We start from the raw sequence: 14,228 nt of genomic DNA, 5'->3' as shown, positions 1-14,228 counted from the left end.
TTTGTTTAGTCACTGTTAACATCTGCTAAGCAGTAAGGCCCTCCCTATAGTGGTAACTACTTTCTATCTCCCCATCATTGTGCTGCTGAGGAACAACAGGGAAGATTAGATTTAGGATGTTCATTTGTTTCCCCTTAGAATTTACTCTGGTGAGCTGTTGCCTATATACATTAGGGGGGTGGGCTTCAGATTTGCATAATTTATTAAACATTTCCATGTCCAGCAGGGCATTCAGGGGCAGAGACATCATTGTGCTGCTGAGAAGACTAAGGGGAAAAGGATTAACACTGTAAATCTGATCTTATTGTAACCACTGCTCAGGGATTTCTACCATGTCATTTGTAGTCCATTTACACAGTTGTTCCAAAACTGTTCTTAATCAGTGTTCTGTTTTTCTTTCAGAAAAATTAAAATCCTAATTGAGTCATTCTTGAAAGCACCAGATTTATGAAGCTTGACATTCAATTGTCCTCATTAAGACATTTATGTTTTCCATTATTTGTGTGTTCAGAAAAGATAATAAATATTGAAAATCTGTAAAATCTATTCAAAGAAATGGTCATTTGGAGAGGTTTGAAAATATAAATGAAAAGACCACCGGAGCGCTCCAATGTGCAGGATCAGTAGGCCAGTAACCTATAACAAAACAGTGGGGATGAAAAGTTGGGGCACCCCAGGTAAAAAATTGTATTAATGTGCATAAAGAAGCCAAGGAAAGATGGGAAAAATCTCCTAAAGGCATCAAATTACAGATTAGACATTCTTATAATATTTCAACAAAAGTTAGATTTTATTTCCTTCATTTACACTTTCAAAATAACAGAAAACAAAAAAATGGCATCTTCAAAAGTTTGGGCACCCTGCAGAGTTAATATCTTGTACTGACCCCTTTGGCAAGTATCACAGCTTGTAAACGCTTTTTGTAGCCAGCCAAGAGTCTTTCAATTCTTGTTTGAGGTATCTTTGCCCATTCTTCCTTACAAAAGTCTTCCAGTTCTTTGAGATTTCTGGGCTGTCTGTCATGCACTGCTCTTTTAAGGTATCCATAGATTTTCAATTATGTTGAGGTCAGGAGATTGTGAAGGCCATGGCAAAACCTTCAGTTTACGCCTCATGTAATCCCCGTGGATTTCGAGGTGTGTTTAGAATCATTATCCATTTGTAGAAGCCATCCTCTCTTTAACTTCAGCTTTTTCACAGATGGCATCAAGTTAGCATCCAAAATTTGATGACATTTTATTGAATCCACTTTTCCTTCTACTCGTGAGATGTTCCCTTTGCCACTGGCTGCAATACAACCCCAAAGCATGATTGATCCACCCCCATGCTTAACAGTTTGACAGAGGTTCATTTAATTAAATTCTGTTCCCCTTCTTCTCCAAACGTATATTTGCTCATTCCGGCAAATAAGTAAAATTTTAACCTCATCGGTCCACAGAACTTGTTTGCAAAATGCATCAGGCTTGTCTATGTGTTCATTTGCAAAGTTTAAACACAGATTTTTTTGGTGAGGACATAGAAGAGGTTTTCTTCTGATGACTCTTCCATGAAGACCATATGTGTACAAGTATCTCTTTATAGTGGAATAGTGTACCACAATTCCAATGTCTGCCAGATCTTTCTGGAGGGATTGTGCATTCAAACATGGGTTTTGAATTGTTTTTCTCACAATCCTGCGAGCTGTTCTGTCTGATATTTTTTCTTGGTCTTCCAGATCTTGCTTTAACTTCCACTGTTCCTGATGACTGCCATTTCTTAATTTCATTCCGAACAGAGGATATTGACATCTGAAAACGTTTTGCTATCTTCTTACAGTCTTCTCCAGCTTTGTGAGCGTCAACTATTTTCAGTTTCAGATTTCTAGACAACTGCTTGGAAGAACCCATGGTGCTGATTGTTGGGGCAAGGTCAGATGAGTCTGGGCATTTAAAACCTTTGAGATTGACACCACCTGGTCTTCCCAGATGATGATTGAGAACAATCCATGACACTGGCAGGTCTCAGCTTTGCAAAGGGGGCAGTGCATGCTATAAATTCTGCAGGGTGCCCAAACTTTTGCAGACGCCATTTTTTTGTTTTCTGTTATTTGAAAGTGTAAATGATGGAAATAAAATCTAGCTTTTGTTGATATATTATAAGAATGTCTAATCTTTAATTTGATGCCTTTTGGAGATTTTTTCCATCTTTCCTTGGCTTCTTTTTGCACATTAATACAAATTTTTACCTGGGGTGCCCAAACTTGTGATCCCCACTGTAGGTGAGTAATGTGCTCACCTGATAGCGTTGTGCAGTGACCGAGGCACAACGCTCAATTCGCATGTGGAATCATAAGACTCCGAGGTGGATGCTGCAGACTTCCCATGCCAGACCGGCGTGTACAGGATACATCAATGGGCACAAAGGAAGGTGGAAGTGGTTCTGCGCTGCCAACCGTCATTCAAGGACCAGGTGGACCAGGATACAAAAATTGTAGTTGAATTCATTTAACATGGTCTTTTCATCAGGCATGCAAGAAGACAGAGCAAAAATACGGATATATAGAAGTATCAGGGTATACACCACTTCCGTGGGAGTGACTAACATTCAGATACACCCGAATCTGAACACATATTCAAATGTTATACAAAGAATAAAAACATATCCATAAAAATTAAATACATAGAGCACAAGATCTATGACACTGATGAATGAATAGATAAAGCAACAACATACCAAGAAATTATTAAAAAAATTCCCTTTCCCTTTTTTTCAATATGTGGTGGTTCTTTCAATGGTCTAATTTAATCCCTCTGGGAATAACGTGTTAACCCTGAAAATCCAGAAGATTTCCTGATTAATTAACAGCTGGAAGCGATTTGGACAGTTCTCAATAACACACAGAGATAACCCACTCATATCTCCGGCATGTATCTGCATTATGTGGCGAGATAGACTGTGCAGCTTGAATTATACATTAATATTATGCAGATGCTTATTCATTCTAGATCGTAATGTTTGAATGGTCCAACCTATATATTGAAGGCCACATTGGCAGGTCAGTAAATATACCACATAAGATGATGTACAGTTGCATATATTTTCAGTTTAAACATTTCTCCTGTAGACCTTGATGTAAAACTAATAACACCTACAGAAGGTATTAAAGCACAGCAAAGACATCGTGGATGTTTGCAGCAAAATGTACCACAAGTATGATTATTAGTTGTAGAAGGAAAAGATTCTAAACCCAGTGTATGAGATGTTTTGATTCGGCTGGGAGCCAAATTATTCTGAAGAGTCTTGGCTCGCCGGAATGTTATAGCTGTTTTTTTGGGGATCAATTCCTTCAAAATGGGGTCCATTAGTAACACTGGCTAGTGCTTATTCAAGATTTGTCTAATATCTTTAGCACAGGCATTGTAGTTTGTTATATAATTACATTTTCTTTCAAGGTTTTTTCTGCTTTTTCAGTTGGTTTTCGGTATACAATTTTTTGTAAAATCTTTTTGTTGACATTTAGTGACCTTAAAAGCATCACTTAGAACTTTTTTGAGGTAACCCTTTTCATTAAAACACTCCCGTAGAATATTGGCTTGTGTTTTAAAATCAATATCAGAACTGCAATTCTTCCTCACACACTGGTATTGACCATACGGTATATTTTTCACCCATTTCGGGTATTTGGAGAGGTTTGAACATCACTTTGCAGTTTTTAATATGGTCATAGAATGTGGCCAAAAGGTGACCCAGGGAATTATAGACCTGTTAGTTTAACCCCCGTTGTATGCAAATTGTTTGAGGGTTTTCTAAGAAATGCTTTTTTTGGAATATCTTTATAAAAATAAATGTATGACTCCATATCAGCATGGCTTTATGAGGGATCGGTCCTGTCAAACTAACCTGATCAGCTTTTATGAGGAGGTGAGCTCCAGACTGGACCAGGGGGAATCGCTAGATGTTGTATACAGTAACCCTCCGACATGCGATGGCCCCGATATATGATCAAATCGACACCCCTCAGAGGCTATCGCATGTCGATGTCAGCATCGACATACGATGCTTTTATATGTCGGGGCCATTGTAAAATCCCTCCTATTTCATGTCCAATCCTCTTATTTCATATAAAATTGACTTCCTTTTGGAAAAAGAATGGGGTGTTGTTTTTTTCCGTTTTTGGTGATTTAACCCCTAAAGGACCAAGCCCATTTTGACCTTAACCCCTTAAGGACTCAGCCCATTTTCCCCTTAAGGACGAAGCCAATTTTATTTTTGCGTATTTGTTTTTTCCTCCTCGCCTTTTAAAATTCATAACTCTTTTATATTTCCATTCCCAGACCCCTATGTGAAGGCTTGTTTTTTGCGTGACCAGTTGTACTTTGTAATGGGCAGATATACCTTATATAGTATATACTTCCAATGAGCCCGGCGGAAACCAGCAATTGCTGGGACCGGAGGCTGAATGACGTGTGCAAGTCATGCTTCGCATGGAACAAAGCCACAAAACATGGAGTGGATTTGGAAAAAAGGTAGGACAAAGAAGTATATGTGGGGATATGAAACAGCCAAAGCATAAGTGTGAACAAGGAATAAGACAGACATAAGCAGTGTGTATGAATATATATACATGTCCAATGAAACATCTCAATCTTATTCCCCTACCGGCATGCTTTATGTTATCAGTATGTATAAACTGTAGTAATGAATTCCATAAGTAAATAAAGATAAAAATAGATATTTCAGAAAAATGATACCACAATGTAAACAATGGACAGAAAAACTGTGGTATGGGTGTCGGAATGTGAGTGTCATATGTCACCAGACGGGTCAAAAAATTCCAATGTGTTTCGTGAATGGATAAAGCCGCAGTCAATGTGTGCATACATATCTATATATATATAAAACTCAACGTGTGTGTGTGTGTGTGAATGTTCCAGCATGACGTCCAAACGGCTAAAGATATACACATGAAACTTGGCACACGTTACTTATATGTCAACAACAAACATAGGATAGGTGATTTAACCCTTACTCACCCCCATTTGCCAGGGGCGGGGTCTGGGCCCGGTGGGCGTGGTACGTCGTCATGGTCAGGCTCCTGAACGACTTCCCCATCGTCCAGACCTCCTATCTCAGGTCTCCTGTCCCACCCCTATTACCGTCTCTGCTTGATGGTGTGGCGGTCAAGACCACGGTTTTGAGAGCCGTGGTTTATCTTCCCAAGTCATTCGCACCATGCTCAAGGCTCGTAAGTCCTCCTCGGCAAAATTTACCACCGTACCTGGCGGTCTTATTTTAGTTGGTGTGAAGCTCAGGTCTTGTGTTCTGTTACCTTTTCGGTTTCCCGTCTTCTCTCTTTCTTGCAGTCGGGATTGGAACTGGGGTTGTCTTTCAGTTCCCATAAGTTTCAGGTTTTGGCCCTTTCTATTCTTTTCCAGCATCCTCTGGCTTCTAATTCTCATGTCCGGACCTTCCTTCAAGGAGTGGCGCATGCTGCCCCTCCTTATCGGTCACCTTCGCCCCCTTGGGATTTGAATCTGGTTCTGGGGGTACTCCAAGGTGAACCTTTTGAACCCCTTGGGGAGGTGTCCCTGCACCTCCTTTCTTGGAAAGTGGCATTTTCTTGTTGTTTCCTCCATTCGGAGAGTGTCTGAATTGGCAGCTCTCTCCTGCCGTTCTCTGTTTCTGGTGCTTCACCAGGACAAGGTTGTCTTCCGGCCAGATCCTTCCTTTTTGCCTAAGGTTGTTTCAGCCTTTCATGTCAATGAGGACATTATTCTTCTGTCCTTTTCCTTTTTCGTCCTTACGGAAGGTCGTTGTAAGGGACAACCTACTTCCAAGGCTACCACTTCTCGGTGGTTCCGATCTGCCATTTCGGAAGCCTATTGCTGTAGGGGGAAGATTCCTCCCTTCAGGGTTGTGGCTCATTCTACCTGTTTCTGTTGGGGCATCCTTGGCTCTCCAGAACAAAGCCTCTGCCTCGCAGATTTGCAAGGCGGCTACTTGGTCGTCTTTGCACACTTTCTCGAGGTTCTACCGGGTTCATACCTTCGCATCGGCTGATGCTAGTCTGGGCCGTAAACTGCTGCAGGCGGCACAGCTGTCTGCCTGACTGATTATCTGCCCACCCAAGGGACGGCTTTGGTACGTCCCACGGTCTGTGTCCCCCAATGGAGCCGATAGAGAAAAGGAGATTTTTTAACACTTACTGTAAAATCTCTTTCTCGAAGGATCCATTGGGGGGCACAGCTCCCGCCCTTTTGGGTTTCTCTTTGGTTCTCTCTCCGAGGGTGTGTTCAGTTATCTTTTTTTTTATTTTATTTTTTTTAAATACGTTTTATTGAAGATTAAACAAACATCAGCCACATCGTCCTCACATAAACAAGTAGTACAAAGTGTGTAATTATACAGCTAATAAGGCACTGAAAATATGGACATGTGAGCAGAATGTAGACGACAGATTACTGTAGAGAATCTGTCAGTAGTCAGTGCAGTGAGGACATAGACTGAGTGAAACTTAGAACAACCAGTAGAATAACCCAAGACATAAAGAGAGGGGAAACGGAAAAAGGGGGAGGTAGTCAGTATTAAATGAGCAAAAAAATAAAAATACGTTGTGAAGAACTCTGCATACACAGCTATAATCAGTCGCGAGGACCAAGCAAAGTACTCCTAATATTAGAGCAGACCCATGCGTCCATAGAGAAGAGGGATCACACACATCCGACAAGGGTAGAGGGACAAAAACACACCATACAACAAAGCAACAAAACAAAATAGAGGGGTAAAGACAACAACATCCAGAAACAAAGGGACATTTATGACTCTAAATCCCGTCTGGAGGACACAGAGTATGAGCACTGAGTCAATGGTGAGGAGCACCAGGGACCCCACACAGAGAGGAATTTACCAGGGCATTTTCTATTCTTGTAGACAATGTGGGAAAAAGGTATCATAGCATTAACTAAGGCTTTCCCCTGAGACAGGGAAGGTGAGCCGGGGTCCATCCATTTGAGGGCTATTGCTTTCCTAGCGAAAAATAAGGATTCTCGCATTAGAGTGCGCACATAATGTAGCCACACTTCCTCATCCAGAACTCCAAATAAACAGATCAAAGGATCACACCCTGGGGGAGGTTGGACAATTGTAGCAAGAAGTTGATGGACATCCTGCCAAAAGGATCTTATAACAGGACAAGCCCAAATAAGATGCCAAAAATCAGCTCTAGTCACACCACATCGATGGCAGGCATCTGAGTCAGAGCGACCCATTCTAAGTAAATGAACAGGGGTGATGTAACTATAATATTTAATTGTATCAGTTTATTAGTGGAGGGAGATAACACCATGTGCGAAGAAAGCATCTCCTCCCATTCATCTTTGGTCAGGTGAGGAATATGAGATTCCCAGTGTCGGATAGCCGGCAGCTGGAAACGGGAGTTCTTGGCCTGAATGAGGTGCATGTAGAGGATGGACACCAGTCCCCTAGGGCCCTGTGATTTTAGAATACCAATAAGAGGGAAGGCTGATATGGGCGCACTCCCGGCAGGGAATTGAGTAGATAATGCGTGACGTAGCTGCAGGTACTTAAAAAAACAATGTCGAGGCAAACCATAATCTGACTGTAATTGCTCAAAGGAACACAAAACATCTTTGGGCGTTGGAGAGTAGTGAGGCTGATCTTAGGCCTATTAGGCCCCCAAATAAACGGGGACAGAAGGGAGTGTACAGAATCAAAAAAGGATTTAGGGACAGAAGCATGCTCCAATACATACAAGCATTTGGGGAGAATGATAAGTTTGATAAGATTAATACGTCCAGTGACAGACAGTGGCAGCGGGGCCCATATCCTAAATTTAGATTTAATGTAGGGCAAGAACATTAACCTCAAAATCTAACAGGGGATCCCTATTAATATAGACCCCCAAGTATTTAAATGCAGTGACAACCGGGAGACCACCTAACATCGGGGGCCAGTCTCTAGGCAGCAGCGGCATGACCGCCGACTTGGACCAATTAATGAACAGTCCCGAAAAGTGCCCGAAGCGATCCATCAGGTCAATCACATAGGGAAGCATTGTAGTGGGGTCAGACACAAAGAGCACCATGTCATCGGCGTAAAGGCCTATACGTTCCTCTCTACGCCCCACAGACATACCACGGAAACCTGAGTCCTGTCGTGTACGCAAAGCAAGGGGCTCCACCGCAAACAAAAGCGGCGACAGGGGGCACCCCTGACGCGTACCTCGACCTAGGTGAAATGGAGGAGAAAACACGCAATTCACAAGGACCTGGGCCCGCGGGCATCTGTAAAGGAGGGAGACCCAAGACCTAAAATTGGGGCCAAAGCCAAACCTGTGAAGCACTTCTAAAAGGTAACCCCACTCAACCGAATCGAAGGCCTTGGCAGCATCCAGTGACGCCAAGGCCCAGTCCCCTCCCAGGGCACTACCCACCTGGACGGCAGTCTGAACACGATGGATGTTATCCGAAGTGGACTTGCCCGGCATAAAACCGGACTGATCATGATGCACAAGAGATAGGATAACACGATTCAGTCTATTGGCCAGGGCCTTAGTTAGAAGTTTATAGTCCAGATTCAATAAGGAGATTGGTCTATAGGAGCCGCACTCCATAGGGTCCTTATCAGGTTTTAGGAGGACAACAATAGTTGCCTCATATAAGGAATCAGGTAGGACCCCATCTACAAAGGCCCTCTCATACATGGCTAGCAAAGGAGGCAGGAGTACTTCACTGTACCTCAGGTAGATCTCTAAAGGGAGGCCATCTGGGCCCAGAGACTTACCTTTGGCCATGTCAGCCAAAGCATCCTGCAACTCCAACAAAGTAAAGGGAGCATCTAAAAAATCTCTATCCTAGGCAGACAATTTAGGAAAATCAATGCCGTCCAGGTAGGCAGCCAACTCAGCAGCACTGTACTGTACCTGTGAAGTATACAAAGTAGAATAAAATGTGGAGAAACATTGCATCATCTCGTCATTACCGAACAAGACGGACCCATCCGAGGCCTTGAGCTTAAGAATCGGAGCAACAGAGGAGTTTTGCCTGACTATATGAGCCAGTAGCTTACTAGATTGGTTCCCGTGCTCGAAGTAGAACTGCTTGGTGAAGAATAATTTCCTGTTGGCCCTTTCGTGAAGGTGCAACATATATTGCCGCCCCTCCCGCAGCCATAAAACCTTGTTAGCCTCGGACGGGTCCACCACATAGCGGGCCTCCAAGTTCGCACAACTCTGAGCCAGCTCCTCCTCCCTCCTAACTGTGGACCTCTTAATGAATGAGATAGTAGATCGCAAGCATCCCCTCAGAAAGGCTTTCAACGTTTCCCACACTAGTACCTGTGACCCCTTGGGGGCATTAGCCTGAAGAAATACTTGAAGCTGATCAGGAATCCTATCATTAGGACCAATCTGGTCTAACCAAAAGGGGTGAATTTTCCATCGACGCGGTGTACGAGAACCGACCATGGAGATATCAAGTAATAGTGGAGAATGGTCAGATATAGCACGCGGCTCATAGGAGATCGCGGCAACCTGAGAGAGAAGGAGCGAGTTACCACACGCCAGGTCGATTCTGGACAGCGCATGACATCCCAGAGTGTGGCATGAGTACTGTCTAGTATGTGGAAACCTTTCACGGAAGATGTCAATCCACCCAACCTCCCCCAGGAACGAGGAAAGGGAATCCCCACCAGTAGCCAGGACAGTACCTCTAGCGCTATGACGGTCAAGTGTAGGGTCCAGCACCATATTAAAATCGCCCATACAGAGAACCCGCGCTGAGGGGTAACAAGCAGCAAAAGTGACAGCCTTATGTAGAATATCCATAGAGGCAGGGGGAGGGTTATAGATGAAAAGAAACACATACGGGACATTATTCAGGTATGCATGTACAAAAACATAGCGGCCCTGAGGGTCCTTACGGACCGTTACCGGGTCCCACCTTACCAACATGCTAACCAAGACTGAGACCCCCCTAGAATAGGATGAATGGAATGAATGATGAGACCATTGAACCCAAGGCCTGAACAGAAGATGGGCTCTATCAGGAGTTAAGTGGGTTTCTTGAAGTGCCACAATATGAGGACGATGTCGTCTAATGTGGGCAAATATCAGAGCACGCTTGCGCGGGGTACGTACACCTCGAACATTCCATGACATCACTCTAAGACCTGCGATAGGAAAAGAGCACACGGGCAAGCACAAACAACACCAACACACAGGACAAGACGCAACAAGGACGCATGGGTCGGCGGACATATGAAAAATAAATAGTCAACGACCGACTAAAGTCACAGAGTATCATCAGAGGCAGAGTACACAGGCAAAACAATATCCCCCTAACAACCAGAGAAACAGAGAACCTAAGAGAACACAGAACAATGTAGATGTGAAGCCAAACAGGCATCAGGAGAGCAACAGCTCCATCTAGTGGGGAGAACCTGCTTACATATCCAAAAGTGTAGAAATTGACCTATATAAGATATATATATAGAATGACCCAGATGTAGAAACAGAAGAGAAAGTAGGCTGAGGACATACCAGGAAGGAGCAAAGAAGCCACCGGGGAAAGGGACGAGGCCGAGCACCAGCAGGAGGCGAGGCGAAATAGAGATAAAAAGAGAGAAGAGGGATAGGGGGGGGGCCCACTGAGGACAAAGAGAAAGATCACCGAGAAAAGCCAAGCAAAGAAACAGTAGCCTCAAAGAAGGTGAAGATAAGGGAGAAGAGATAGAGAGACGTAGAATGGGGAATGACTGAGGGAAGAAGGACAAGGGCAGCCAGGAGGGTAGAAAAGGAAGGAGAAGAGGAACCAGAGGGAACTGGGAGAGGGGAGATAAAGAGCAAAAGAGAGAACAGTATCATACACCCTTGTGGGGAATAGTACAATAATAAACACAATACAATTCATCCCCCAACCTCCCCCAACAGGGTCAGAAATAATAATCAGCAAGCCCAAGTGGGATTAAGGCAGTAGTTCTGGAACAGTCGATCCCTAGCCATATCTGACAGGACCTTCCCACTTAGTACCACTATGGAAGTAAGCGGGCAGGGTGAGGGGGAGGGGAGTAAAGGGAACGGGGTAAGGGAGAGGGGCGAGGAAGAGGGGGTAGGGGAGGGAGGGAGGGGAAAGGAAAGGGAAGGGGTAACAAAACAAAATGGAGGGGGGGGGGGAAATGTTCCATGTATAGGCTAGTATACCGGGACGCACCCTGACCAGGATCCACTACAGGGAGCACCAGTTCCACTACACTAAGGGACAAGGGAGATGGAACACAAGAACATCGCGGCATAGTCATCCGGACAGCGTCCACTGTATAATCCATAGAATCAGTCCAGGGCACAGGGTCACCGCACGCCCCGGAACATACACACAGGGATACCGGGGAGATGGGACACAGAAAAGGCACAGCAGAGCGTCCAGCAGGGTGCCCAGAACACAGTCCACTGCAGAACCAGGTGGCTAGGTTAGGATGTAGAGTGGCCGTGGAAACCGGTTATGTGCACCTGGAGACGGGGGGAATGAAGCATCGGGGCCTGAGGAGGGAGGAGGAAGTCCAGGGGTCCAGGTGGGAAGGGGATGCACAGGAATGGGAAAGGGGCACAGTACCTGCTCCGCTGCATAGATGTCCCGAGCTGCAGCCATAAATGAAGAAGAAGAGAAGGGCCTCCATAACCGACCAGGTCAAGGTCCAAGTCAGCAGGCCACAAACTATCAGCGGGAGGTCCCGGTTCAGCGCATCCCGCGCAGCCAGTTATCAGCCTCAGCTGGGGAGGAGAAAAAGATGGCCCAGTCTCCGTCCACCACCCGGAGGCGGGCAGGATAAGCCATAGAATAAGGTACACCTCTCTCTCTCAATCTGGCTTTCACCGAGGTGAAGGAGGCCCTCTTGCGCTGCAGGTCGGATGAGAAGTCTGGTAAAATGGACACCTTAGTGTTGTGCACCTTGATTTCAGGAAGCCTTCTAGCAGAACGGAGAATCAGGTCTCTGTCATTACAGTTGAGGAATCGCGGTGGCGCCCCAGGAACCGGTGGTCTAGAAGGGACCCTATGCGCCCTCTCCACAGCATAGGCTGCCGAAAACTGAGCACACGGGAAAAGTTCTTTGATCCAGGTTTCAATAAAGGCCCCGGGGTTCTGGCCCTCCGCCCGCTCAGGCAGGCCAATCACCCGGATGTTATTTCGGCGTAGCCGGTTCTCTAGATCATCATTTTTCTGTCGGGCAGCTTCCAACTGCTCCTGCACCTCAAGGAGGGAAGAGGGCAGAGGCTGCACAGAATCCTCCAGCATAGAGATGGGGGACTCTCTCGGAGGTTTTGCATGTCCTGCCGCAGGAGGCCAACGTCCACCTGCACCTCCTCCAACTTGCCGGTAAGAGACGTCCGACAGTCCTGTATAGCCATAAGGAGGGTGTCACTAACCTCCCGCAGGGTCAGCTCAGGAGAGTCCGGGTGGTCATGCGGCAGGCCTTTCACCCCCGCTGCGGTAGTGCGCGCTCCAGCCTGCCCGGCTCCATCTTGTTAATCAGTACGGGCATAGTCTCGGAGCTTCTCGACCGCTGTACGGTCCTTTTGTTTAGCCTGTTCCGGTTGAGGAGGCATATTACGGGTCCTCAGTCGGGTTCGTGGGGTCAAAGTCTCCAGGATTTAGCCCCGGATAATGAAAATGCAGGTCCTAAGCGGGAGCACTCACACCAATGCGACCGCTCATCTCAACCGCCAAGACACGCCCCCTCAGTTATATCTTTTCTTCTGGTTCTTGGACAGTTTGTGTTTTTTCCTTGACCTGTCGGTTCTCTCCTATTGCTCTGTAACTAAAACTGATTACCTCAGGGCCTGGAGGTGGGTATATCCTGCTGGGAGGAGCCGACTTCTTTGTTGCCTTAGTGTCATACCTCCTAGAGACAGCAGCATACACCCACGGTCTGTGTCCCCCAATGGATCCTTCGAGAAAGAGATTTTACGGTAAGCGTTAAAAAATCTCCTTATTTCTCGATTTGCTGTTTTTATATTAATAGATACACATTGCATCGTGCTTGGCATTCATTCCGTGGGGGGGACGGGAATCTAAAGTTAAGATCCAGTAAGCTTCTCTGGACCTTAACTTTTTAGTCCAATCCCCTCCCCTGCAACAGGGGAACACCTGTTCGATGCCGACCACCCCAAAACCATTTGAATCACCCTGGTGGTGCTCTCTGAGATGTTTTGTGAGGCTAGATTCAGATAAATGCATTGGTTATTCACCGGAAATGTTCTGCAATACGTGTTTTTAATTTTTGGCCTGTACTTCCCACATATTGTATTTGACTTTTGGTACAAGTGACCAAGTAAACCACATGAGTGAAATTACAGTTTATTAATGATTGGATGGAATATTTTTGTTTAGTTATTATGGATGCAAATGTGACAGTATTTGCCATAAGAGTACAACAAGTGCATCTAGTGGCATTGCAGTGGTAGCATCCTTTTGTTGTCACCCAATTTTTGTCAGATGTTCCAGATGTGAAGTCGCTAGGGGATAATATATCTCAGAGGGATTGACCTTTTTTGGCTACCAATCTGGCACCATTTTGTAGTAAACTCACCACGTCACAGTCTTGATGTAAAATAGGCTGTTGTTTCCGGAAAATATTACATTGCATGTATGGTGAGTTGTCAGTAGGTGTAGAAGGGGGTTCACATAGATAGGCTTCTCTGTCTTTGGAGTCTGCTATGCGTTGTGCTCTGTTTAATATAGAAGAAGTATATCCTCGTTTCCTGAGGCGACTTTTAATATTGTGGCAAGTCATATCATAAACTTACCAATGGGTAAGTTGCGAATAATATGTTCAGGGTGATTGCTTTTTGCATGTAGTATGTTGTTACCAGCACAAGGTTTGCAAAATAGTTGTGTGTGGACAACATGGTTGATAGAATCACCAGCTGGGTTACATCTAAAAAATTGGTAGTATTATTATCCATATGAAATGTAAATTTTAGGTTATGAAAATTGTGGTTAAGGTGGTCAATGAAGGAGATGGCTTCGTCTTCAGTTCCCCTCCACACTAGGAGGAGGTCATCTATATATCGGCCATACCATCCCACTAGGGATGTTTTCGGCCGAATATAGATGAACCTTCTCCCAGTGGGTCATGTACAAATTTGCTAAAGAGGGTGAAAATTTGGCCCCCATGGGACATCCGGTCACTTGAAAATAAAATTGTCCATCAAATGAGAAAAAATTGTGCATGAG

General features: G+C 44.9%; 1 protein-coding gene across 12 annotated transcripts in view; it reads left to right on the top strand.

Moving 5' to 3' along the window:
* The window catches only part of C3H6orf118 (chromosome 3 C6orf118 homolog), a 303,945-nt gene that overhangs the window by 258,418 nt on the left and 31,299 nt on the right, over positions 1-14,228 (top strand). For 2 of the 12 annotated variants that reach the window (XR_008891406.1, XM_056566825.1), the window contains one exon: positions 403-662. The exons of the other annotated variants lie outside the window; for them this stretch is intronic. Coding sequence is in view for 1 of the 2 variants with exons in the window: in XM_056566825.1 (XP_056422800.1) it covers positions 403-451 (49 nt within the window). In the remaining variant the exon portion in view is untranslated. Of the gene's footprint in view, positions 1-402; positions 663-14,228 lie in introns of those variants that run through there. 12 annotated transcript variants of the gene reach the window in all.

The sequence above is a fragment of the Hyla sarda genome, chromosome 3 (genome assembly GCF_029499605.1).
Source record: "Hyla sarda isolate aHylSar1 chromosome 3, aHylSar1.hap1, whole genome shotgun sequence".
Classification (NCBI taxonomy): Eukaryota; Metazoa; Chordata; class Amphibia; order Anura; family Hylidae; genus Hyla; species Hyla sarda.
This window is presented reverse-complemented; position numbering and strand designations above follow the sequence as displayed.